Below are 26,603 nucleotides of genomic sequence, written 5' to 3' on the forward strand. Positions count from 1 at the left end.
TCGGCCGTTTGCATGGAAGTCGCTTCCGATTTGCTTCTCACGCGATCTGGTTCACACGATACGTTTGCTTCTAAGCCATCAGAGCAGTTCTCTGCTGGACCCGAAGTCTCTTATTCTAGTCTATTGTCCTCTTTCCTACAGGGATCGACCAGATTCCCCTGGGAAGCCCACAAGCAGGGCGTGAAAGGAATAGTCTCCCACCGCCTCTGGTCAGAGGCAGATTGCCCTTACACACAAATTCGTTCCATCCCCACAGCTTGTTGCAATTATTCCTATACTGCGAACCAGAGGGACACTGATGTTGGAAGCAGCAACTTTGGTCACTGCTGCAGCAATTAAGGGAATTGCTCCCGCACTGGGATCTCTAGATATAAACTAGTCACACCCATGCTAAATCTTTGCGGCAGTAGAAAAGATAACAGGGTTAAAGAGGCCTTGGTCTGCTTGGCTGGGGGGTTCAGTGAAAAAATCATTCAGGCATCCCATATTATCACAAAATAAATGTTTTAGGATTTACTCGCACAAGAGCAGCTTTGTTTCAAATTCATCTAGTCCAGCATCCTGTCTCACACTGGCCAACCAGATGTATCAAGAAAGCTAAGAAGCAGGAATTCAGGGCTTATTTTCACTCATGGTTTATCGGGCCGCTTGGTAGTAATATCCCTGTTAGGTAGAACCTACTCTCATTTTATAAATGTGGAATTAGGGCCTTGCCCTAAATCCACCATACCAGTCTAAGCTGAAGCAAGGTACAAATACACCTAACTTTCTCCACTGTAGAATATGATTTTTAGTCACAGCCATCTCTGGTAATACTGTAGCTCATATTGACACCCAATGAAGCCCTTTCTTCTACTAAATCACCATATTTTCAACAACTGCACTGGCATATGTAAAAGGAATGAGATTCCTACACATTTTGGTGGTTGTTTTTTCTTTGTCTAGAGCAGATACTGGGGAAACAAAGATTCATCCATACTGAGACTTCCAATCTCTGCATCTGGGATTCCAGCCTCCGGGGCATTTCTAGCACAAGGTCTCATTCATCAGTACCATATGCCAAGTTCCCATATCCCACCTATTATATATTATTAACCAATGAGTCTTTAACTTTTTATTTTTTAAAAAAGCAAAGCAATAAAAATACATGGTTTTTAGAGTTTAACACTACACACATTTTACATGTTTACATTTACAAATTACGCTTTAATCCATATTGTGACTTTTGAGTTTTCACATTATTTGATCTTTTCAGACTTCATAGCAGCAGAAATATTCAATATCCCTGTTTCCACAGTAGTCAAAACACCAATTTTTTGGGTAACCCTGGGAAGAGAGAGGTAAGTTTAATGCACATCAGTTTGTCTTTCTTTCTCTTATGTCTTACATCAATAGTAAGATTGCTTGTGCCTAACCTATTTCAAACTTTTATCACAACTACATAGTTTTAATTAGTGTCAAAATGTGGGCTAGCATATGGAGAACAAACTCTACTGTCCATTTCCATTTCAACTGTGGGTGGGTAGAGAAAGAATACTGCTTCAGCAAGTAAAAAATCAAGCTAGCTGTGTCTCCAGTGGCCCTACTGTGTCTCCAATACAGTCTGCTTCCTGTCCATGATACTTCTCTGCTCTTCTCAGTTCTGTAACCATCTGCCAGCAAAGGTTATAGGTTTCGGGACTGGAACAGATAAGGAAGAATCTCTGGGCTTTTGCCAGGTTCTTGAAGCATCATTCACCAAAAAGTCTCATTTGAAAATAGCATAGCTGACGTCCTCCACTTAGACACCTGCCCATGTTAGGTGCACTTCACAAGGATTTGCGAAGCCTAGACTTCCCTGCTTACAATGGCAGAACAATTGTTGCATCTCAAGCAGATGTAAGAACACCTGATCTTCTAAATCATGCTTGACATATCATAAACACATTCTCTCCCTTTGGGGAATCAACAGTTGTTAGTGTTACATGCGTACAAACATTAAACCATAGTTAGTTTCAAAGGGAAAAAATAAAAAATAAAGAAAATCTGTATCAAAATGAAGTGAAAGAATGCAAGACTGAAACGCTCCTGATCTCATAATGATTAGCTAGTCACACTCCCATCCCCCGAAATATTATTGCAATATTAAGTGCAAAAGTTGGTGTGAGCAATCCTACAACATTGCAACCCTTTGGTTAGAATGGCTTAAGTCAGCTAGGGTATGCATACTGATGTTCTAGGCCAGTGTTTCTAGGCCCAAGCTAGCAAATTAAATGTTACATTGTGAAATAAATAAATCTAAATTTTATACATCACTTGACTGTAAAAAACCTCAAAGTAGTACACAAAAGATAGAATCATAAAATCGGGTGAGGGGACCAATACTTTACAGCATACAAGAAATTAAAATACTTAAAAAATATTAAAATTCACACCAGCTTTTCTGGGTAGGCATGATTAAAAATGTTTTTAGCAGGCAAAGGAAAGGATATAGTGAGAAATCATATCTGGACATATGATAAGTGTTTAAATTCTACACTTAACATCGGAAGAGACTATTTAAAAATGTTGCTACCTTGATCTATTCCATCCAGTCTTTTCCTTTTCAAATTTGGAGCTGGGTTTTGTTGCTCTTTCAAGACTTCTGCAGGGCAATTGGGTCTTGGCAACTGGCTTCCAGGTGTTGGTGCTGGCCGATTGCTAAAATACTTCTGTTTTAGTGCCTTCAAGAGAACAGAATGAGATAACAATAAAAAATGACACTACTGTATTTAGAAATGACACTATTTCTGTAAGATCTGTACATAAGTTTATAATATGTAGCTTTCTTGGCTAATTAGTAATATTTTGTGTGGTGGGGGGAAAAGAGCGTGAGGAGTGGCAGTGGTGGTGGTGGTGGTGATGGATAGCATCTATGGTCACTGAGGCTGTCTATGGTTCCTCACAATATCAGTTCTGTGCAGGTTTCCCCCTGCAAGATTCTGTGTGCATGTGTGTGTTGTGTTCTTACAAAGGACACTTTTTCTTAAATGTGGGCACAGCCAGGGCTGTGCATATACTATCATTCTGATTATTTTTGAAAGCAATACATGCTGAAAGTCAGAGGAATGCTGAATAAGATATACAGTGGTTGAAAGCAGAAATTCACTGACCTCTCTCTCAAACCAGAATTATGCAAAATAGCAAATGCAAAATGGCTCATGTTGAAAAATTTAGTTTTTTGGCACATAATTTAGATTGCATATGCAATTTCTCAACTTCCCTACCCCAGAGTGGAGTACACATAGCCCTGGGCTTAATGTTTTTCAGTTGTGAACTTTCTCTTATAATATAATCAATATTTGCATGGTTTGTATCTGACTGGAACCTATATTTGCCCTCAAATAATTCTCTGTGTTGCATCTAGGCAAAACACATTTTTATAGTGCAGTTAATGCTTAAATAAACTCCTTTTGGATGAAGCAAATTGTATAGCACTAGAACATATGGATTGCATGTACATTCTGAATAAAATTTCTGCAGTCCTGACATCTCATCCAGCTACTTCCCTCTCTTCCCATGGTTTCCCAATTAATATTTGTGTTTGCAAATAGCTTTTGAACTGCAGCAAAAAATATTCAAGGATTAACTTTATGGGATATGCAGTAGACTGTAACATAAATGTAATAGGATCACCATCTTTTGCTTTGCTATGCTTTGCCTTCAAATTATAGCCAAGTTATGGTAATTATGCACAACTAAAAAGTCTTACTTTGCTTTTTGATGTGGCTTGTAGTACTGAACAAGTTTCCACATCACTGGTCTGTACCAAGAAACACTTGCAATTAAGTAACCAGGGAAATTAAGACCAGAAGGAACATCCACAATGAATAATTACAGGTTCAAATAATAAAAAGGTACAAGCAATTAGAAACACATTTCTCATATGCAGCTCTCAATCCGTGGCTCAGGAAAGAGGGCTGCTTCAGCCCTTTGTTTCAGTAAGAGTTTTTAAAAAGCAACAAAGAGCTCAAAATACATGCCTCCCCAAGTTGCAAAACTATGTACTTGGAATTAAGTCCCACTTAATTTACTATGAGGTAAACTTGAATAGGTTCAGAGAACTAGAATGATAAGACTGCTGTGGAAGATGTCCATTCTGCCACAGACACTCTGGGCCAATTAACGTATTGGTTCTCATTGTGGGCCTCAGCTTCACAAGCGGTGAAGTTGCTGGCTAGGCACCCTGTTCCTCCTTTTTTGCTTGCTGTCTGAGCCATAGGGAACAACTTTCCTCCACCTCTCTTCTCCTCCAACTTTATACTATTACATTAGCGTCTCACATTGAATAGAAATGACCTGTAGAAAGAACTTTATGAACTGAAAGCAGAAACGCTGTATATACTTTTGTAACCCAAGAAAATATTTAATAAAAACAAGTTTTTTTTTTAAAAAAGGAAATACTTCTTGGCCACTAAATATTGACAGGTCAAACAGGCTGCTGCTTCTTGCCACCAACTAAAATATTCAGGCCCAGCTCACTCTCTCTTCCCCATTTTACTGCTTAGTTGTTTTGGTTAGTCTGTTATAGGAGCAATGGGATTGGTGGCACTGGTCAAATGCCAAGGGTGGCTCTTCTCTTCCCCCCTGAAACTGGGTAAAGCTATTTGGTGAGCATCCCAGTCTGAATTCAGACTTTCAGAGCAGTCCTCTGACAGCTGTATTTTTCATCTCAAATGATGTAATCCATTTTTCTACTTCATGAAGCAGGTATCAGAACACAAATTGAAAGATAGTTGACATCAGAAACAGAGCTGAAATGGTTGTCTAGATCCAAACCTGTTTAGGAACTCACTGCTAAAATATCACAATAAAAATCTGTGGAGGTGCCCCTGGAAGAACTATACACTCCATTACATAAAGCAATTCTGCTTGAGACTTGTGCAGAACTTATTTTTACTAAATACTGACAGAAACAGTTTTAAGCTAATGGTTAGAAATTTAAATTTAAATACCTGAGTAGCTGTGACCCTAGTAGAAGGATTAAATGTAAATAAGCCTTGCAGCAGTTCTAGCAAATCATCACCAGCAGCACTGAAGATGTGATGAAGTGGCATTCCAGGGAAACTTTTAAAAGTCACATAATCTGGAAGATTGGTCATACCCTATTGAGGTGGGGGAGGGGGAGGAGAAAGAAATATAGCACAGAAAAGTCAGCACCCACATAATGAATAGTTAAAAGTCATTAATGGTCCTCTCACCTGTAAACACACATTAAGTATAAAGCTAGTCAAACAGGCCAGCAAGTCAAAACAATCAAGTTTCCACCAATTCTCCCTGCCAGCTTTTGTTACAAGGTTGTTAACTCAAAAACTTACAGGCCACTGCTCCTCTGTTGGAGTACCCAAGGTTTCAAATATCTTTGTGAGCTGATCCAGGTCAGAGTCTCCTGGCAAAAATGGAACCTATAGAAAGATGAATACAGTGGCTTTCAAGATTGGTTTGTTCTGAACTCCTACAAAAAAGAAATTCAGCCCTAAAATCTTTGAACTTTTCTGGTAACCAAATGGCATTGGATCAGTTTAAAGCAAACATGAAGGTTCCCAGAACAAAGATTGTATTTCCAGCACTCCTCCCACATGTAAAAGTGCCAGAAGATAAACCATTTGTGCAAGAGCAGAATAAAATTTCATTTGACAGCTGTACTGAGAGCTTACCCTTAGAAGCAATTCAGCCAATATGCAGCCCACTGCCCACATATCCACGCCTACACCATACATTCTAGCACCAAACAGTAGCTCAGGAGCTCGATACCACCTGAAAAACAAATTAAGACATGCTGCATTCCCTCCTCCATTTATGAGGTGTGCACAGTTCCTTCAGTACAAACACTATCCTATTTTGTGCCTAAAGATTTACATCTTATCTTGTTCTTTCTGTAAGAAAATGGTGCAAATCTAATCTTTTTTTCCTTCAACAAAGGTGACAAAATAGCTGTTTAAGTTAATACTGAACAATTTACTGGCATTCAAAAGTGGATGCAATTAATATTTGAAGGGGGTGTACATAGCCCTCCCCACTTTATCCTCACAACAAACCTGTGAGATAGGTTAGGTAGGATTACCTAACCTATCTTACTGGCCTAAACATGGGTAGGCAAACTAAGGCCTGGGGGCCGGATCCGGCCCAATCGCATTCTAAATCTGGCCCATGGACGGTCCAGGAATCAGCGGTTTTTTTACATGAGTAGAATGTGTAGAAATGCATCTCTGGGTTATTTGTGGTGCATAAGAATTCATTCATTCCCCCCCCCCAAAAAATATAGTCTGGCTCCCCACAAGGTCTGAGGGACAGTGGACCGGTCCCCTGCTGAAAACGTTTGCTGACCCCTGGGCCTAGAATAACTGAGCTTCATGTCACAGAGTGTGGTTTTTGAACCAGGGTCTTCCAGTCCTCATGTGATACTCTAAACTCTGCAACACCCTGGCTGTCTTATTCAAGTTCCTATCTTCATGTACACATAGTGATTGGGCAAGCAGATGAAGTTGTCATACCTATAGGCCAGATGTGTACCTTGAGGGATCTCTCTCTTACCTTGTTACTACTTGGTGTGTGTAAACTCTGTTAGGACTTCCAAAAGATTTTGCCAAACCAAAGTCAGCCAGTTTCAAAACTCCATTTTCATCTATCAACAGGTTATTTGGTTTAAGATCCTTAAAGGGGAAACACATGAATATGCCATCGCTGAGAATACTTAAATATTTTGCTTTGTGATCAAAGGTTCACCTTAACCAGAAATATGCTTCTGAAAGCAGTGACAATAGGATTGCATAGAACTGAGGCACTAGATAGAAACTACAATGGCTGATCAGACTATGGAAAATTAGACTGTACCATTTATATCCATTTGTGCCTCTGAGAATCAGAAGGCTTTGGAAGTTGGATTCATTTTTTTTTAATGTTGCACACAAATTGCCGATACCTATTAAAAGCTAAAATAGCCCAACTACTTATTCTGTCTTTTTTTATATGCCAGTTTGAAACCTCAGATTTTGGGGCATTAAAAAAAATATCAAAAGGGACCAAGAAACATTTTGTTGTTGTTGTTGTTAAGACTGAGATAATTTACATGGAGAATCACATTTCCATCTCAAACACCTTAATGGGAGCCATTTCTCATTGTCTTAAAGTCTGTTCTTTTTGTTCCTAGAGTTCCTTACCCTATGAAGGATCCAGTGTTCATGTAAATATTCTAAACCTTGAAGTGTCATCAGCATGTACGCTTTGATATGAGAAGGTGTCAACACAAGACTAGTATCCTTTATTATAACCTGTAAAATATATATTGCATTTTACAAATTGCAGAAGCTTAATGCTTAAAAAAAACCCCCAGAAAAATCACACAGATGTATCTGTTGGGGTACACAATGTCCCCAATAACAAAACATCAATTAGCAAGCCTTAGATAAATCACTCTCTCTGACCCAGAAATGCTATTATTGATTATCATAATGTGATTGGTAATGCCCTCACTTTCAGTATTTTCACTATATACATTGTTAGACCTATATGAAGTATTGATTATAGCAACTTCCTGTTCTGAACTCTGACCAAATTGTCCAAATTCTCTGTGAACTTTGAATCTAATATTCTTATGTTTTCTCACTAGTAATGAGAATTCCTTTAAGTGGGTGGCATCCTAAGCAATTACAATTATTTCCCTTCAAATGAAGTCTGTATTACTCTTTAGCTGCTGAAAATGTGTGTATGCCTGCTTTCTCTAGCAGATACACAAAAGCTACCATATGAGTTATTTATGCATAAAACCTGTTATTCTGCTTATGCTAAAAAGTATTGATACAGCGCCACCTATCTGCACAACTCTTTGGAAAGAATGAGAGATGATTCCAACCCCAAGGGGCTTACAGTCTAAAAATAGATGCAAAGAAGAGTCATACTGTTCTGCCTTCTCTGTTGTTCTCTTTTACCACCCCCTTCCTCCATGTCTCTTCTCCAACTCTTACAACTTTCCCCCAGGACTTTTGGTTTCAATATATAAACAAAGCAAAAGCTTAATCATCGGCCGCAAAATTAAGTCAGTAGCCAGTTAATGGCAATCTTACCTCTAGATCAGTTTCCATAAAATCAAATACTAGACTAATGTTAGATTTGTGTCCAAATGCATCAAGAAGCTGGAAGAGAAATACACTCAAATTATTGATGTGATAGTATGTCCTTAATGCAATGTGTGTGCACACACTGGTCAAGGTATCCTCTCTAATGGGCCCTGGCAGGCTTACAGCACTCCAGGCAATGCAGAGTGACTGAGTCTCACCACCTTTTTAATTTGCTTAACTAGGCCTGCCAGGCTGTTTTGGGGCAAACCACACCCATCTTTCCCAGGCCTGAAGTCCTATGATACCATGCTCAGAAAAGTTCAAGCCATGTCTCGAAACATCAACCCAATCCTAAAAAGGAAGAAAAATCAGAAGTGTACTCCTGATTCTTCCCTTGCAGCCAGTTTTCAGTACTTCTTGAATCTGGCACGTTTTTGTGTTGCATAGCAACAGAAACTCCTAATGCCTGAAAAAAGGATAGTTTATGAGTCTTAACTTTTAGGCATGGCCAATCAGAGAGAAGTTCAAAGGGCAAGGGGAATTTGACCTGGGTCTCTGGTATAAAGAGGGCCTCAAATTTAAACACTTATTTTCCAAGGCCGTTTAAACTCTCATCTATGTATCTATCATATCTGGGTGTTGCTGAGAGTTTGTTAAACTGATTTTATTCTCTGCTTCACTTTTATTGGTTATTGTTTTGTTTCACTATTATAAACCAACCAGAGGACTTTGTTATTGGATAGTATTTAAATATTGTTAATACAGAAATATTCCCTTCAAACAGCACTTTGTACTTACCCCTATAATATTTGGATGGCTAAGCTCCTGCAGTAGCTTTATTTCTCTAAGGGCTGTTCTGTTTATACCTGAATTGAAATAAGAATCATGATGATAACAATAGAACTGTACACCCTTAGCAGTGTATGAATTTGGTGGTACTAGTGGCTCAAAGTAATCCTGGGTGAGAGAGAGCAGGGATTGGTACTTTTGCCACAATTATTTATGCCACATACCTGCTAGTTTTGCCTATGAGGTTAGAGATTCAAATCCTGAAATCACCTAGCTCAGGTGAGCAGGTCTCTGTACCTTGGGAATAATGTTCATGAAGACTAAGCATAACATTTTGTGGACAAGAGACTGCTACTATTTTATTTCAAATTGGTGAATATTTCTGATACGATTCAAGCTCCAGAACACAGCTTCAAATATTCTAGGCAATGAAAGTATTTCGGATCAATGTAATTCCCATTCCCTCACATCCTGAATGAAGATGCTCAGTTTATTGTAGTTAAAACAAGATTGAGGTACTTTTTCTGATGTCATAAAACTTTCCCTTAAATGTCAGTGTTTCTATACTAGGGAGGAAAGCAATGGCATGGACAAAAGGAGAGGCTAATTCACATCTTTCTTGCTTCAACAATAGCTAAGCAAGAACTTACAATGGATCAGGACCAAGGTATTTTAGTCACTGTTCTTCACTATGTCGCCCAGCATCACCCAAACGATTTAGTATGCTCTAACAGTTTAGTATGTCTAAACAGATTGCTTTCCAATGTGTGGGTTGGGGTATGTCTTGGTCCCTTGATTTGCTTGGATATGCAGGTGGTAGGAATGAAGAGGACTGCCTTGCTAGAAGCAGTTCCTGAAAAGATGGAACTGCTAGACTACTGTCTGCTGCTAGACTACTGTCTGCCATTGTAGTCATGTTCCAATCTTATTTCATTTCAACATTTACTTACAGGCTCAATTTAAAGTGCTGGTAGTCACCATTGAAGTTCTAAACAGCTTGGTACCAGGTTATTTTAGGACCTGCCTGCTCACATGTGAAACTGTCCAGCCTCTGAGATAACTCCTGGAAGCCACACTTTCTGTTCCATCCATACATAAAATCAGGTGGATGTGAGTAAGAGAAAGGGCCTTTTCAGCAGTAGTGCTGTGACCGTGGAACTATCTCTTGGCATTGTCATTCTCTTCTTGTTAATCAAATGACTGTAAGCACTTAGAAAAATAGGCTAGATTTTAAAAAGTAACATGTTTCCAAGATGCCCTACATGAAATCTTAGCACTGGCATCTAAATGTTTTTACAAATGATATTTTATATTGAGGTTGCTCTGTTCTTGTGATGATGTACTGTTTTACTATACTGGGTTCTCTTAGGAGGAAGGATAAACTATAAATTAAACAAATAACTAAATATTTTAATTGTAAAATATTTAGTTGTTATTTTAATAAAAGGACAGAATATAAATAATAAATTAAAATGAATATAAGCTTGCTTAACTGATGGAATACATTCAACTTGAAATCAGTGATACGGAACAGGAAAATTTCCAGGGCTTTAATTTTACGTTCATTAGAAACAATGAACAGATGCCAATTACAAATGTAGTATTAGGCAAGCTTGGCAGTTTTTCTTCTTTTTTCTTTAGATCTGTTGACTAACTACAGGTAAAATAAGCATGTTAAATTAGATCACTCACTAGGATATCAGAATTTTTTTCAATTCAAAATTTTCTAGGCAAATCATGTCACTGCTTAAAATTATGTCCATGGATAAAAATAAAACAAGAACACTAAAGGGAAAAAATGTGAATGTTTTCTATCTAAATCACCAAAGACCAGTGGAGTATAGATATTATGCCACTGGTCTACTTCAAAACAAAGAATTACATGGATCTCATTTGTTATCTCTTCCACTCAAAATTGAAAAGAACAGCAAGTCATTTACCAGCATGGTAGCAATATTCTAGCATATGCAAAATAATTCATTTATATATGTGTATTTCAAAAACTTACCATCTTTAGCTTCTGATCTATGCCCAAGTTTGATCTAAAATAAGAAAATGGTTTAATTAAGACAATATTTCTCATTACCAAAGGAAGGTCAAAAGCTACATTCTGTTGTTCTATAAGTATCTAAACTGACTGACAGCTCAGTCTATGTATTTTTACTTGGAAGTAATTTCTTAGAGGTTTATTTAAGTGTGCTTTTACTTGCTCTAGGTTACTAAAGCTCTGCACAATTACATAAAACATGCTCAGACAAAATGCATGGTCAGAATCCAGAAGCTGAAGCTGTTTCTCCTTACTTCTCCAGTGGCAGTAGGCAGGCTGCCTACCACCACCTGGAGTGGTGAAGAGAAGCAGTGGTGACAAGAGCTCACAATAATTTTGTGAGATTTCACTGGAAGCTGCTGCTGCACCTTCTTGTTTCTCCAGTAGCAGCAGGGGTAAGCGTAGCACCTGCAAGGCATTACTGCTTAGGATTCCACTGCCTGTGGTGACTGCCTCAGTCAGCCTATTGGGCAGACCAGCCCTGGTTAATGCAATTGAATATATCAATGAACAATTTATGAGTTGCTTAATAAATAAAAAAAAATTGTCAATGTGGCTAGGATTCCAAGCTATGGTCAGCACAAATCATGGTTTGGGTATGCTGTCAGGTTAATAAATCTAACTCACCTTTTTAATAGCAACAATTTGATTTGTATTCTTGTCTCTTGCTTTATAAACTGTAGCAAACTAAAGAGAAAAAGAGCACATCTTAAAAATCAGTTTTCTAATTATATAGCAGCAGCCTTGCTTTTTGTTTAGAAAGTGTTTAGTCTTCTTTTCTATAAAATATCTTGAGGCATGCTATAATAAATACAAATGATCACAATAAAAACAGTAAAAATGTTGAACAATGTTGAACACCTTTAACTCAAGAAATGCTATGCATTCCCTCTAATGTCATTCTCACCTGGTCAGTACTAGTAACTAAGGGAAATTAACTGATAAATTTCCAGAGATACAGCATAATTACATAATCCTAGAATTCTAGAGTTGGAAGAACCACTAGGGTCATCTGGTCCAACCCCCAGCAAAGCTGTTTCAAACATCAGTACAAACCTCAAAGTACATAAATGTGAGAATTCCACATGTAAGAATGTCACATATGACAATCTACCCACATAATGAACATGTCCTATACTGGAAGGCTTTCTACGAAGCAGGAAAGCATTACATTGTTATATCCCTATTAAGAAGTAAGTTCAGTGGCTGCACTACAGGGTTTGATTTCCCAATTTAATTTCAAATATAATTTTGTATATAGAGGAGCAGGTAGAACCTAGACAGCCAGCTCCAGCAGCCTGTAACATCAGCACCCAAAAAAAATCAGACACTACTTTTGAGTCTCTCTCCCCATCATTACCTTCTCGCTCCAGCTAGCTGCAAAATGCAGACCTCCTACTTCCTTGTTGGTTACTTTGCAACTGTCCACTGTTTCTCTAGTCACCAACCTTCAAACTCCATTTTGGAAAAGTTTACTAACCAGATGGTCAAGCAATAGCATTAAACAGAGATATCAGTGATACAGCAGACATATGCTATTTTCTGGCTAAAGTATGAAAAGGTACAAACCTTGCACTTCAAAAATTTATTCTCCATTGTAAGTCAGGTTTGACCATTGGAGAACAATTGGGTGGCTAGGAAAACACTTTTCTCTGTCCAAAGCTGGATGAGAAAAAGGTCTGGCTGTAAGTAGATTTGATCAGAGCAACAAACTGCTTACACAAACATACCTAGCAGGTTCTTTTAGGTCATTTTGCTGCTGCCCTAAGCCTTCATGACATCAAAGGACAGATCAAAGTCAATTTTGGGAGCAGCCAGTCAACTACCCATCCCTTTATTTTTTTGTGAACAGCCAATATTTCTAGTGCTAAGCCATTGACTCCACATTGAAAATGCTTTGACAGAGGCTTCTTGTGGAACAGATATTTTTCTTTCGAATGAGTGCTGTCTCCAGTCCAGCAGGTGCTTTAGGTTTCTGAAATACAAACCTGGGAAACTGGAATGAGCAAACAACCTTCAAGTCTCGGGGGGGGGGGGGGGGGGGGAAATGCCTATTGCCCATCTCCAGATGCTTTCCACACAAATACACCCATGGCACTACCCCAGTCATGTATACTCAGAAGTAACCCCTCTTAAATTAAACGGGGCTTATTCCCAGGTATGTGGAGTTAGGGCTTGCAACTTTATATATTAGGAGGGAGAGGGGGCAGCTTTTAATAGTTTCTCTGCTCTCAAGCTTTTTTGCAGCCCTGGAAAGCGGATTCTTCGTGACTGCCCCCAAACTGTGGAATTTCCTCCCCTCTGCAGAGGTGCTTAATGCACCTTTCATTTTATGCTGAAACTGCACCTGGCCTTTGATAGCCGAGACCTTTTTTTTTATTTATTTAAGCTGTATTTTGGGCACTGCGTTAGACATCGGTTTCACTACAGTATTTTTAACTACATCACTGTCCTCTGGGGCCTTTATGGCGAAGGGCAAGTGGGGTTGGGGTGGAAATAAAAAGGTAAAGGTACCCCTGCCCGTACGGGCCGAGCGGAAATCATGTTTTATTATTATCAAAGAGCGAAAGTCTGCGTGCCGTCGATCTCAAAAAAGGTGAACTCTGCGCAGGCGACGGCTTAACTGGGTGGCATTGAAGGCGACGCCGTTATTCGGAGGGAGCAACGAGGGGCGTTCGCAGCTCCCGCCCCGGCTAACCCTGAAAACTCCCTCAGGTGGTGCCTTTCCTTCGCCTCCACCGGAGCCCTATGGAAGCTGCTGCTGCTGCCGGCCGTTACCCCTCCCCTCAGCCGAGTCCGGCTTACCTGCCCTTCGCCCAGGAAGGCCAACTTCTCGTAGCGCTTCGCACGCGCGCGGGCGTCCATCCCGACCAAGCGCGATTTAAAAACCGTCAAGTTTACGACGCCTCCAGGAAACCAGCGCGACTCCGGCTCCTCCCCCTCTCCCGTACACCACCGGCCTTCCCACCGCGTTCTACGCATGCGCCACGCACGCGGGCAAATGACGCTTCCCTCTCCGCCCCCCCCCCGAGGTTTCCGCCGGTCGTGACAACAGCCTCTCAACACAGAGATAGGAAAGGATAGACGAGCAAGCAAAATCCCTTATAGAGCTGTAACGAGGATAGAAAAATCCGTGGTTTTCTTCTCGGGTCGCAACTTCTCCGCCCATCCAGGAGTGCTAGTGAGGGCTGTCCATTAAAAAAAGAGAGAGGAGAAATTCGGGGTTTCGACAGAACTGATCATTGGGAAGCTGCAGCTTTGTACGTCGCTCGTCTGCCTAAAGAAAGGTAGCGGCAGAGGAACCCCCTGCTTTGATTTCTAGTGACTGTTTTGTACACGTTTAAAAGCACCTTGCCAGTGAACTCCAGTATCCCCATATTGTAAGTGTGCCCCTGGGGTGGGGAGGGGCACTGGGGATGACCAGCTGGGGACAGGCCAGAAATGTATTCCATTGTTAATATTGCTGGGAGGTGGGGGTTTGCTAGTCAAAAGCACCCTTCAGATTGCAGCAGGGCCAGTGCTACCATTGGGCAGAGAGAAGAGGCAGTTGTAACCAGCAGTCAGACCTTATCAGTTGGATGTACAACTGTGCATATCATATTGCCAGCCCTTTGACTTGGTGAGCTAGCCTGATGCCCTCAGAAGTGGTAGGTGTCTGCTGTTTTATCGTAACAAGTAATATGAAAAGTTGGGGGGGGGGGGACACCCTGTTAACTCATCTCATTGCTTCTGTGAGAGTCCTCTGGCTGCCGTAACACATCTAAATTCCTGTTTCCCAGGAAGAGCTGTCACTGCCATCCCAAAAGAGATGGGTGAGGAAGCCTGTTGTTAGCAGTGTTAGTCTTGCAACAAAAACAAGTGTGGCACTTTAAGCAGAGGTGGCTCACAAGATACAATTGTTACTCCCATTGGCCATGCTGACCAAGGCTGGTGGGAGCTGAAGTCGAACTCAACACCTGGAGAGACACAGGTTCTCATCCCTGCTTGAAAAGGAGTATTTAATATGGCATCAGCTTTCATGGACCACAATCCACTGCACTGGATCATATATAAATTGCATTCGTAACTTGGCAAGTATATACACATAGTTTAGGGAGAACTATAGGGGAGTGAGCAAACTCCAGTGAACCTTAACCACTTTGCTCCAGCAGCTCCCTCTTTTCAAGTTCCCAAGTGCCAAGGCAGCCACTGCACCTGACTACAGCAGTAAAGATAACATAATAAATGCATGTTTGGTTACACACAAATGAGTCTGAGAAAATATAAATGCAGCACAATGTGATACAAGTTTATTTACTCAGAAGCAAATTCCAAAAAATAAGTAGGCATGCACATCCTGATTGTTTTGTTGTTGTTGTTATTTGGACTTTCTAAACAAAAGATGCATTTATTACTCTATTTATTTTCAGGATTTATACCCTGCGGCTTTTTATTTAAGGCCACTTTGTAGATAAACTAAAGAGCAAAATAAGCACTTCAAAATTAACAGTTGCAGCTTTATTTGTAATCAACCCATCACATTTAGATTCCACAATTTGATGTAGGTTGGAGCAGAACCCATTTTGTTCAAACGGAAATGTCATTTCATGATGACCAGGAAATCAAAAGGGAAGTAGATATCCTGCTACAATGTGGATGCGACCAGCATTTTATTTGCAAGGCGTGTTTATTGCCTTCCTTGGCAGATTTCATTCATGCATTTATTTTTAAGAAGTGCTATAGTTCAGTGGTAGCACGTATGCTTTGCATTTTAAAGAAGTTCCAGATTCAATCTCTGGAAGCTGTATGCAATAGATGGGAAACCTCTTTACAATGAAATTTACACATAACTGGATCTCCCTATACTTCCAACACTTTCCACTTATAGAATTCTCACTTAAGAACACAGCTTTATCAATCCCTGCCCCTCTCCCCCCACTCAGAAACCATTTCCAGTGATCCTTGCAAACTTGGGAGTGGTTGGAAGATAGGGGGGGGGAGTTCCAGGCCTCAACTCTAACTGATGTTAGTAGCTTGAACTTATATGTTTCTAAAGCACAAAGATGAGCAGGAGCAAGGTCAGGACGACATGAGTGCAGCAGGAGTATCAGATTGATTGTAGTGCTCCCAGCCATATAACTGGGTAGGCCTGACCTTAGTTAAGCAACAGTGACACTGGTGTTGGGAGGGTATCTCTGGCTACTACTATGTATACTGATAAGACGTCTCATTTCATTAAAATAAATGGGTACCTGAGCCTTCAGAAGATCCTCATTTCACATCACAACTGATGAGGATCGCAGGAGCAAAGTCCATTTTGAGACCAAAGGATTGTATCAATACTAAATTTGATTGATGAGTAGATGGTGCAAACATTTTAATTTCTTATTCTTTTGAGATTTCAAAAGAAAAACCTCTAGTTATTAGCATAACTTAGAGATACATTTTAAAAAGAGTTCCTGCATATTTGGACTACATTTCATCTGACAAGCAGGCTGAGTGAGAGTAGTACCTACAAGTGGAATTGTCAAGAATGGAGGCCTGTATTTCTTTCCAAAAGAGCAGGCAGATAAGTTTGCAATAATATGTAACTGATGTTTAATAAATACAATTCATCCACTAACACCTGCAAGTTCTGTCTTGATACTGTCTCTCACATCCGCCACCCTTTAAAAAAACTCTCCCAAAGGACATGATTGATGCTGTTGGAGAGAAGAAACAAATATTGCTTTCCTTCATGCCAGACAGGCATTACATGAACAGTGAAAACATCACGAGATTTTGCTGTTCTTCCTTAGTGTATCAACAACAGCTACAAAGGAGATAACAAAACCATTATTGCTAAGTAGAACAAATAAAATAAAATTTTAATTGTAGAGTTGTATAAAGTGGAGTCACAATTACTCAAAACAGAATGGTCTTCTGTTCTAGGACACCGCCACTTTCTGAAGAAGTATTTACCTTCTCATCCCTCATGAAATACCTTTAACAAAGCTATTTGCTTTTAGACTTTTATAACATTCAGAGAGTGAGGAAGGCCTTTGTTGTGAATATAAGTGTTTGTTGTACACCAGTAGATAACCGGAGTCTTGTGCGTTATTCTGGACCTCCACGCTGTAAGAAAAAATATTGGTTATTTATCTTTCAACAGAAAGAAAAAATAAATTCTTGCACTGATATCAATTTGCATTTGGATAAAGTAACTGATGTCTAACTTGATAGGAATATACAGAATAACAGCAAGCCACACATAATTTTTCTGTTGCCATTTGGACTTTTCTGTAGTGTGCTATATCCCACTTACTATTTACGAGTCCAGTAAATTAACTGCCTGCCTGTATTTCTGTATTTCTCAAAACAATATAAAATTGAGTCCCTTGGGTCCAACCCACAGTTGTGCACTAAGTGTCCTCCCCCAAACACTGCAATCTTGAACATGAAACTATTTCATGTAATCCCGGAGTGTCATGTGGGATTTGGAGTAAAGTGTCATCAAAATGTAGATGACACCCATTGCTATTTCTCCTTTTTGTCCAAGCAAAGCAGCTGATGTTCCGAACATCCATTTTAAGATAGGTGGTGGGAACACTTGGCTTTCCAGACATTGCTGAATTACAACTTCACCGTTCTGGGTGATGTGCTATTCTTGCTGGAATTCATGAGAGTAGTTCAGTGACATCTGGAAGGATAAAGGTTCTCCACACCTGCACAGGTAGTGAACCCGGGTTGAAACCAATGGAAGAAGTAAGGAGCCAAGTTATGGATTGGTTACAGTACCAACAATTATATGATTTGTATAAAACAGACTAAAAAATGGATTTTGGACCAAAGCTCACAGTTTGAAAGAGAGTTACTATGGAATTAGGATAAATTATTGTCTAAAATGTATAACATTGCTAGAATGGGAAACAAACCATGAGCTAGTTAAAGTTTCTATGACACTGGGCAATGGATATAGGGCATAACATAGATTTAAACCTCTGGGAGAAACTCTGGAAGAATGATTTCTAATTTTCTTTTCTAATTGAAAGAGAATTATATGAAAATGATTCATAGATGGTATTTAACTCTGGGTGGGCACTAATAAACTGGAGCTGACTAAAGATAAGATACCTAGTGGTATCTTATCTGAAGTTGAAGATGCTATCTTGTACTGTATGGGGTTGCACTCCTACAGGGATATTAGATGTAGAAGCTAGGGATACTGCATACTGAGATTGTTTTCATAGCACTAAGTACCTTTATGCCAGCTACTCACTCTCCTACACAAGTTGTCCATGCTTTAGTAACACAAAGGGCTGATTATCATAACAAATTATATATGGAGCTGCCTCTGAAAATTTAAACTGGTTCAGAATGCAGCAGCTAGGTTGCAGATCATGGCTTGTTATGCAAGCATATACCTGCTCTAAAGATCAACAGTGGCTTTCAGATTGTTCCTGGGAACAATGCAAACTGCTGTTTTAAACATTTAAAGCTAGGCTGTCTAAGAGCAGGCTTCTACAATGTTTCACCCACTTCCATATCAACTGGCCTGGCAACTGATCGTCATAGCTTCAACACAGAAAACATTAAAACATGTTATTATATATGTTGGAAGCTGCCCAGAGTGGCTGGGGCAACCCAGTCAGATGGGCAGGGTACAAATAATAATGATAATGATTATGATAATTGTGATATACAGTATCTACAGGAACAGAAGTACCAGGCCTCTGAATACCAGTTGCTGAAAAACAATAATGAAAAAGAGCTATTGGCAACAGGTACTTCTTGTGGACTATCCATAGGTCTCTAGTCTGATCCAGCAGAGTTTTTGTGTTTTTATCATCAGAAACTTTCTCTGGGTGCCCCAATTGGTGAAGTTTAGAAAAGGTTAGGAGAGAAGGATCCCTTTCTGCAGTTGCACCCATCTGTGGAACTTCATCCCAAGAAAGATATACCTGGTGACCTAATTTTTTCTAGGCACTAGGCTGTCTTATTATCCAGGTTTTGGCAGTTTGGTTTTTCACCTAATGCTTATTTTATTGTTTGGCTATGAGTCTGTTGGAGCTGTTTCAATGCTGGTTATTGTTTTATCAACGCAGCACTAGATTGCAGACATTCCCATTGACTGCCCTAGGCTTTTATTTTGGAACTGTTTAAACTATTTCATTTAATGGCCACCTTGTGTCCAATTTATAAAAGAAAGGCAACATAATAGATATTTCAGTAAAACAAATGCAAAGAATACATTATGTAGGAAATCTCCGGGACCTTACTTGGATATACTCCATCTCTTCCACCGACATGGGTTTCCTTCTATACTTTTGAGGTAACGTTTTTACTAATTCTGAAGTGTCAGGTGTGCCTTGAATTCTACTGGAGAATGAAATATTTGTAGATGATGATGGCCCACCTCCTGCAGAGAGTTGTGAGGCTGAACCATGAGGCAGAGGCACTCTTGACTGTAGAGGCTCCTGTACTGAAGGAACAAGAGACAGGTTCTAAACCATTTACTTTAGCAAAAATATTCAGGAAACCCTAGATCATGAAGCATTCAGAGTAATAGCCATGTTATTCCGTTGCAGAAAAAACAACAAAAATAACTTTATTTAAGTGAAAAGGAATTTTGGAATGGTATGTTCAAAGAAAAAGCAAATGTCAGCTAACACCAATTTCCAGTCTAAGCAAAAGAAATATGGCGACTAAGGCTGCGATCCTATGCACTCTTACATGGAAATAGGTCACATGGAATCCAATAAAACATACTTACAAATGCACAAGCCTGGGATGGGATGGTATTATGGCAAACTTTTTCTAAACATTACTAGATAAAATTAACATACATTTACAAAAAGAGATACTTACTTGTAGGTTTGGGAGTACTTCTTCTGTCTGGAAATTTAATTAAGGGTGTATGTGGCTTCACTACCTAGAGTAAAACAGGTAAATGGAAGGCAATGTAAGATAACCAGGACAGCAATTCAATATACATATTCACATTTTCTTGCAAAGAAAAGGTGTAATACACCAAGCACTGTTGCTAAATGGCATTTTAGTGGGGAGCCCAACCCAACTCCTTTTGGAACAGAACACTGGCAACAGCAATGGCTTCTGAGTAGAATGGGATACAATGCAAACTGGCTTGCTTGGGAGCAAAATACAAAGACATATGAAGAGTTCAACTTTTACATTTGAAATGTTGGAGCAGTTGAAGAACAAAACCTATCATGTAAACTCTAGAAACACTACCCACTTATTCATTCACAATCTAATGCTATCCAAAGACAAATGAAACATAGCTGGTGGACAGGGGGCCACCAGGGGGCGCATTGGAAGATGGCCGACAATAACATCTCTCCGACCCACACGAGGTAATTAAGAGGCTGATATGGGAGTATGCAGCCGCCCTTGCTCCCCAAGGGAATGGGGGGCACTGCCTTGCCTGCTGTGTCCATAATTCACCCCCAGATTCAAAAGAAGGGGGTGAGGGCACTAGGCACGAAGCCCTCGGGTGGGGTCGGTTCTCCCGGACGCTGTCTCTGATCGCACACTGGTTTGCATCAGCTCGAAATATATAATTGGAAAAGAAGCAAATGCACATACTTCAAGTGAAGATCGGGAGTAAAGATTGCTAATTAATGGGATCTCTGTGATGCGGAGCGACGGGCTGGACAATAAATCAAGAGAAGACTCATCATTAAAAGATTGGTATGTCGGAGCGAAACGGAAAGGGGGGGGGAGGAAAAAACTTTTCTTTTTTTGTCTTATGTGAGTACCTAATAACCCTCCCCCCCCCAGAGAGAAAGAATTGTTGCAAATTACTAATCACAAGCAGGAGATTAAGAACTGTGTGGAAATGAATTACTAATCAAAGAGAGGACTGGTGGGAACATCGGGAATGGAAAGAAAGCTTTGTGACGCAGTTACAAATGGAGATTCGTTAAGACAGGCCTGCCCACAGGAGGACGAGGGGGAGGAGGACCATGGTCATCGGAATGTGAATTTGACCTGGCAGGGCCCCCTGAGAAAATTGATGACAGACTGGCAGGCCTGTGGAAATCAACAGACAGACTGTGGGAATGTTCTGTACGGAGGTGTGGAAATGGCGTCTGTCCTTTATGTGATATGGCTCCTGGAGAGTGTAAAATCCACACAGGATATGTTTGTTTTCAACCTGCTTGTGAAGATTATCAGAGATCACAAAGAAAGGAATATATGATAACAAGAAGATGAGGAAAATAACAAAGAGACTATCTGGACAGAACTGTGTAATTAAAGCGGCAGCAAGAGTGATGTTTGGATCCCTTTCAGAGCTCAAAGTATGGGTACCCCCAACAAAATCTGTCTGTAAAATTTGGAACTAATGTGATTTGGAATTGATGTGATCTAATTGGCCTTTTAATAATTTTTTTTTTTTTTAAAGAAACATAGCTGGTGGACTATTGTACTACACGAGGCAGCAGGTTTATCTGCATGGATAGTTAACAAGCACTAAGTACAAGGTTCAGTGGTCATACTTGAATTAATTGCACAGATTTCTCCAGAAGTGTTTCTTTATCCATTATTATTTCTATTGCAGAGAAGAAAGGGTTTTTTGTTCTGTTTACTGTTTACCTAAGGGGTGGTCAGGAAGTATATCACTTGCTATTCTCATAGAATGTTGCTCACAAGTGGCAGTCTATAGCTGCTGTGATGTCTGAAATGTAAATCATTTGTTATGTTCTGCAAGAGTAAAGTGTGCTGGAATAAGGGAAACCTACATGACAGAAATAGGGGACGCAGGTGGCGCTGTGGGTTAAAGCCTCAGCGCCTAGGACTTGCCGATCGAAAGGTCGGCGGTTCGAATCCCTGCGGCGGGGTGCGCTCCCGCTGCTTGGTCCCAGCGCCTGCCAACCTAGCAGTTCAAAAGCACCTCCGGGTGCAAGTAGATAAATAGGGACCGCTTACCAGCGGGAAGGTAAACGGCGTTTCCGTGTGCGGCTCTGGCTCACCAGAGCAGCGATGTCACGCTGGCCACGTGACCCGGAAGTGTCTCCGGACAGCGCTGGCCCCTGGCCTCTTAAGTGAGATGGGCGCACAACCCCAGAGTCTGTCAAGACTGGCCCGTACGGGCAGGGGTACCTTTACCTTTACCTTTACTACATGACAGAAATATGATAGGAAAACTATCTTTTTCTAATTCCCTTTTAAAACCATCTCAGAGCCAAACTAGAAGTGGCACTAAAAGAATTGTTAGCAACAATGTTTACATTTTTTTTAAAACCCTAATAGCAAATATGAAAATGGGGTTTTTGTTGGAACTGTAGTTATGGAAAGGTTTAAATCTAGCTTCAATACAAGCTGCAGTACTGATGAAAAGCACCTCCTCCTACTCCTGGCATTATTTTCATTTAAAGCATAAAATAAGTGGCAAATAATGACACATTTTGCATCAAGTCTAGTTTGGCACAACTTGTGGCAGCGAATTCCCTAAGTTAATGAATGCTTTGTGCACATTAGTTTATATATATATTTAGTTCTACTGCCAAAGATCAATTTCATGGGCTGACCTGAGTCCCAATATTATGAAAGAGTTAGAAAAAAGTTATTTCACACCCCAAACAATGCCTTTCCCTATACACCTTTTGCTTTTCCACCCTAAGTTGTACAAATATTTAAGTAAGGTGCTCTAGCCACCTTACTGCTAAAGGACAGGAAACTGCCAGTTATTTTGGTTATTATCACCATCCCGCTCGCTGTCCCAAGCACTAAAAAAGGACTGAGCCACTTCTCTCCAAGTCACCAAACCAGCCATAAATCTTTTAAGGCATTGCCTGTGAGCAGAAACGGGGTCAAGCTGCTCGTCAATATGTCCAGTCCAACAGTTTATTTTCATTTTTTTTAATAAAGTGCCTCTCCCTCTTTTGCCAAAGGATCTGCAAAGGCTGATACTTCACTCAACTCTTATTTATAGTTGACAGGCTTGTCATTGACACGAGGGCTGAGATTTCCTAGAGAGACTTAATCCGGAGTCAGCTTTGCAGGATACAGAAGGACCCAATCCCGAGGCGATGAGGAAGACGGTGGTGCACCGTAGGACAGCATTGCGACCCTGTGGCTTTGAGATGGCACCTCGGGAGCAAAGACGGAGGACAGGCGAAGCGACCGGGAAAGGCTGCCTCTTCCCTCCGAAGCCGCCAAGCTGGCGAGGCCCCAGCCGAGCCGCTTTCTCGCCTTCCTCTCCCGAGGTCGGCAGGCAGGCAGCGCATCCCCCCTCGACCGCCTTCCCTCCTGCGCTTTCTCCCCCTGCCCGCCCAAGGGCACCGGACTCCGCTAGTCCCACGGGGCCAGGGACCCTCTTCCCCGCCGCCGGACGCCGAAGCCTGGCCCAGAGGTGCGAGGCCCGGCCGTGCGCCAAGCCGCTCCGCCCGCGGGGTCTCCTGCGGCAGAAACGCCTTAAAGGACTTACCTGAACGACCCTACTGGCGGCCGCCATCTTGCTGCCCATGGTGACCGCCCGCCGCCCGGCCCAGGCAGGGGAAAGTGCGCGCCGACGGGGGCCGGCGCTTCGAGGAGGAGCGGGCGGCGGCCTAGCGAAGCGCCGCCCACGGGAGGGGCCTTGGCGGCGACGCTCAGCGCACGGAGCGGATCCGGAGAAGGAAAAGAGGCCGGGCGTCACACGCCGCGTTACTGAACTGCTCAGAGTCCAAGCGGACAAGCCTGGGCGGGCCCCTGACACTCGCTTTGTCTCATTTTGTCCTTAACAGCCGAGGAAAAAAATAAGTAAAAAGTTCCTACTGGGACAGGGAGAGTGTGTTTTGTTTTCCATGTCCATTGATCTCATTAGTGCAAGGCAAGCTATTCTCTAGAAAGGATGGTCTTCTGCAGGCTTCCTCAAACTCGGCCCTTCAGCTGTTTTGAAACAATTCCCATCATCCTTGAAATATACTCAGAGTCGCAAAGTGATTTCATGCTCTTTATTCAGCTCACAGTGGTGAGGAGGAATGAATGAAAGTCCCCTCAAGGTATCTGCTTTATATACATTATTTACACAATGGGCTGCACATGATTGGCTAATTCCGGAATTCTACTGTAAGCCAATCAGGTTGTGGATTCACTTCTATCTGGAGCATGATTGGGTAGTTCCTGCCAACCAATCATACTGCTGCATTGTTCTAGGACCAATCAGACTGCTGCATTCTGAATCCTATTGTTCTAGGACCAATCAGGCTGCTGCCTTTTGGATCCTATTGTTCTAGGGCCAATCAAACTGCTGCAGTTTGGATCCTATTCAACCCAGTACATAACAATCCTTGATCACTGCTCCTGCTAGCTAGGGATCATGAGAGTTGTAGGCCAAAAACATTTGGAGGGCCAGGGTTGAGGAAGCCTGGTCTTATGGATGGTGGGGGTATCCTAAAGCTATCAAGAAACCAATAGCAATGGCCTGCTGGATTTATTTCCGTTGGAAACTTCTTCATATGAGCCCTGCTGGATCAGGCCCTTGGCCCACCTCAAAAGCATCCTGGTCCCACAGTGGCCAACTAGATACTGTTATGAGGACAGGATACCCAAGAGCCCATACAGAGTCCTTTTGTAGGTTCTTTATTGGTAGGAGAAAATAACAGAGACCAACCAGAGAATAATGAGAAGCAAAGCAGCTAGTAAGTCTCATCTTTATTAACCTGTTGCAACAAGGTCCTCACTCACCACATGCCGGAGGGAGGAAGAAGGAACCCAGAACAAAGGCCCTTATATAGACCTTTTAAATTGCCCACCCTCAAACTCCAGACCGCCCCCCAGAAACATCATACATACATCACAGAAGGGGTGTATCCTAGGACCACCTTCCCCAATGCATCATACATACATCACAGGGGGCTGTCTAAAACAGAATCCTGAGTGTGTTGTTTATCTCCTGTCTGGCAGGTTACGTGATTGCATTATCTGGGTTTTGGCCACTCTTTTATTATAACTACTTAATTCCTGAATCCAGGTCACAGGCTCACCCTATTCACAACTTAAATATGCCCTTAAGGCAGGATTGGTGAGCACAGAGGCATTTCTTCCCTCCTTGCAGAGAAACATTTGGTCAGTTTGGGAGAGTCAAAATGGTTTCCGGACTGCCTTCCTGTACTGTTTCAGACATGTGGTTTATGTATTTATGTATGTGTTTGCCTTGTACATTTAGTTTACATATTTGAGACCTCAAATTCTTATAACAATACCTACGGCAAGTCTGCAAGCAGAACTGCTCTCTCCCATCCTGAACTATAGCTTCCACGGTGGGGGGGGGGGGGAGAGAGAGAGAGCGAGCGAGCGAGTGAGTGACAGAGCGAGAGAGTGCATAGCCATTATGGTTGGTAGCCTTCAGTAGGCTTTATCCTCCAAGGTTTGCCTAAATCAGGGGTAGGCAGCCTAAGGCCTGTGGGCCGGATGCGGCCCAATTGCCTTCTCAATCCGGCCTGCAGACGGTCCGGGAATCACTGTTTTTTTTTACATGAGTAGAATGTGTGCTTTTATTTAAAATGCATCTCTGGGTTATTTGTGGGGCATAGGAATTCGTTCATATTTTTTTCCAAAATATAGTCTGGCCCACCACATGGTCTGAGGGACGGTAGAACAGGCTACAGCTGAAAAAGGTTGCTTACCCCTGGCCTAAATTCTCCTTTAAACCATCTGGCTTGGTGGTCGTCGCTGCCTCTTGTGGGAGCAAATTCCATGGTTTTAAATATGTGCTGTGTGAAGAAGTACTTTCTTCTGCCTGTTCTGAATCTACCAGCATTTAGCTTCATAGGATAGCTACAAGTCTAATGTTATGAGGAAGAACAACTTGCCTTGATCCACTTTCTCCATGGCATTATCACACGCGTTTATATGTCATCTCTTAGCTAAATTAAAAAACACCTCCAAATGCTGCAGCCTTTCATTATAGGAAAATTGTTCCATTTCCTTGATCATTTTGCTTTTCACTTTTTGGAACGTTTTCCAACTCAACAATATCATTTTTGAAGTAAGGCAACCAGAACTACGGACAGTAGGAATACAGTTGCAATATAGATTTGTATAATGGCATTATGCTATCAGCAGCTTTATTTTTAATTCTTTCCTAATGATCCCTAGCATGGGATTTACCGGTACATTTTTTGCAACTGCTACGTAGTGGGTCAACATGACCCCAAGATCTTGTTCCTGGCCAATCACTACCAGTTCATACTCCATGAGCATATATGTGAAAGATTTTTTTTTTTGCCCCAGAATGCATCACTCTACAATTGTTTATCCTGAAATGCATCTGCCATTTTACTACCAATTCACTCAGTTAGGATGGGTTCTTTGGGAGGTCTCTGCAATCCCTCCTTTAATTTAATGTCCTGGACAACTTAGTATTTTCAGCAAACATGGTCACGCCACTGCTCACTCCTAGCTCTAGATGGTTTGTGAACAAGTTAACAGCACAGGTCCAAAAGCCAATCATTGGGGGACTCCACTTTTTACCTCTCTTCATAGAACCATTCCTGATATACAAGAGTTATTTATTTGATTTATATACTACCCTTCATCTGAAGACCACAGAACGGTTCACAACATAAAAATACAAAATGAAGATGCAAAATACACAATAAAATCAAACCAAACCAATAACCATCCTTCTACAAGAAGGCCACATCTTATTTCCATGAGTGATAAGCTTGTAAGAGGTTTGAACCCTCCAAACCATATAGGATAACACATAAAGCTATTTTATTTCA

At 41.2% G+C, this 26,603-nt stretch overlaps 1 protein-coding gene across 3 annotated transcripts; it reads right to left on the reverse strand.

Annotated features, from left to right (window-relative positions):
* Positions 1-1,099: 1,099 nt before the first annotated feature.
* CDK7 (cyclin dependent kinase 7) lies at positions 1,100-23,485 on the reverse strand. 3 transcript variants are annotated; one of them, XM_079995753.1, is made up of 14 exons: positions 23,321-23,485; positions 19,738-19,801; positions 19,149-19,351; positions 11,539-11,598; positions 10,873-10,906; positions 8,874-8,941; positions 8,082-8,150; positions 7,179-7,289; positions 6,553-6,671; positions 5,676-5,775; positions 5,337-5,423; positions 4,974-5,123; positions 2,555-2,702; positions 1,100-1,326 (listed from the first exon to the last, which is right to left on the reverse strand). In XM_079995753.1, exons 1-14 carry the CDS (start codon positions 23,357-23,359, stop codon positions 1,301-1,303), a joined length of 1,278 nt encoding a protein of 425 aa, XP_079851879.1. In that variant the 5' UTR covers positions 23,360-23,485; the 3' UTR covers positions 1,100-1,300. The 3 variants fall into 3 exon arrangements, with proteins under 3 accessions (XP_079851879.1, XP_079851877.1, XP_079851878.1); XM_079995751.1 differs by lacking the exons at positions 19,149-19,351; positions 19,738-19,801; positions 23,321-23,485 and adding an exon at positions 13,717-13,908; XM_079995752.1 differs by lacking the exons at positions 19,149-19,351; positions 19,738-19,801; positions 23,321-23,485 and adding an exon at positions 12,638-12,660.
* Positions 23,486-26,603: the final 3,118 nt, after the last annotated feature.

The sequence above is a fragment of the Podarcis cretensis genome (genome assembly GCF_951804945.1).
Source record: "Podarcis cretensis genome assembly, chromosome: 11".
In the NCBI taxonomy this organism is placed as follows: Eukaryota; Metazoa; Chordata; class Lepidosauria; order Squamata; family Lacertidae; genus Podarcis; species Podarcis cretensis.

Coding starts and splice junctions, on each gene's coding strand:
- CDK7 (XM_079995753.1), bottom strand. CDS start 23,359: ATGGGCAGCAAGATGGCGGCCGCCAGTAGGGTCGTTCAG. Junction 19,802..23,320: donor CCGCCAGTAGGGTCGTTCAG/GTAAGTCCTTTA, acceptor GTTTTACTCTAG/GTAGTGAAGCCACATACACC. Junction 2,703..4,973: donor CTAGGGTCACAGCTACTCAG/GTATTTAAATTT, acceptor GTTCTCTTGAAG/GCACTAAAACAGAAGTATTT.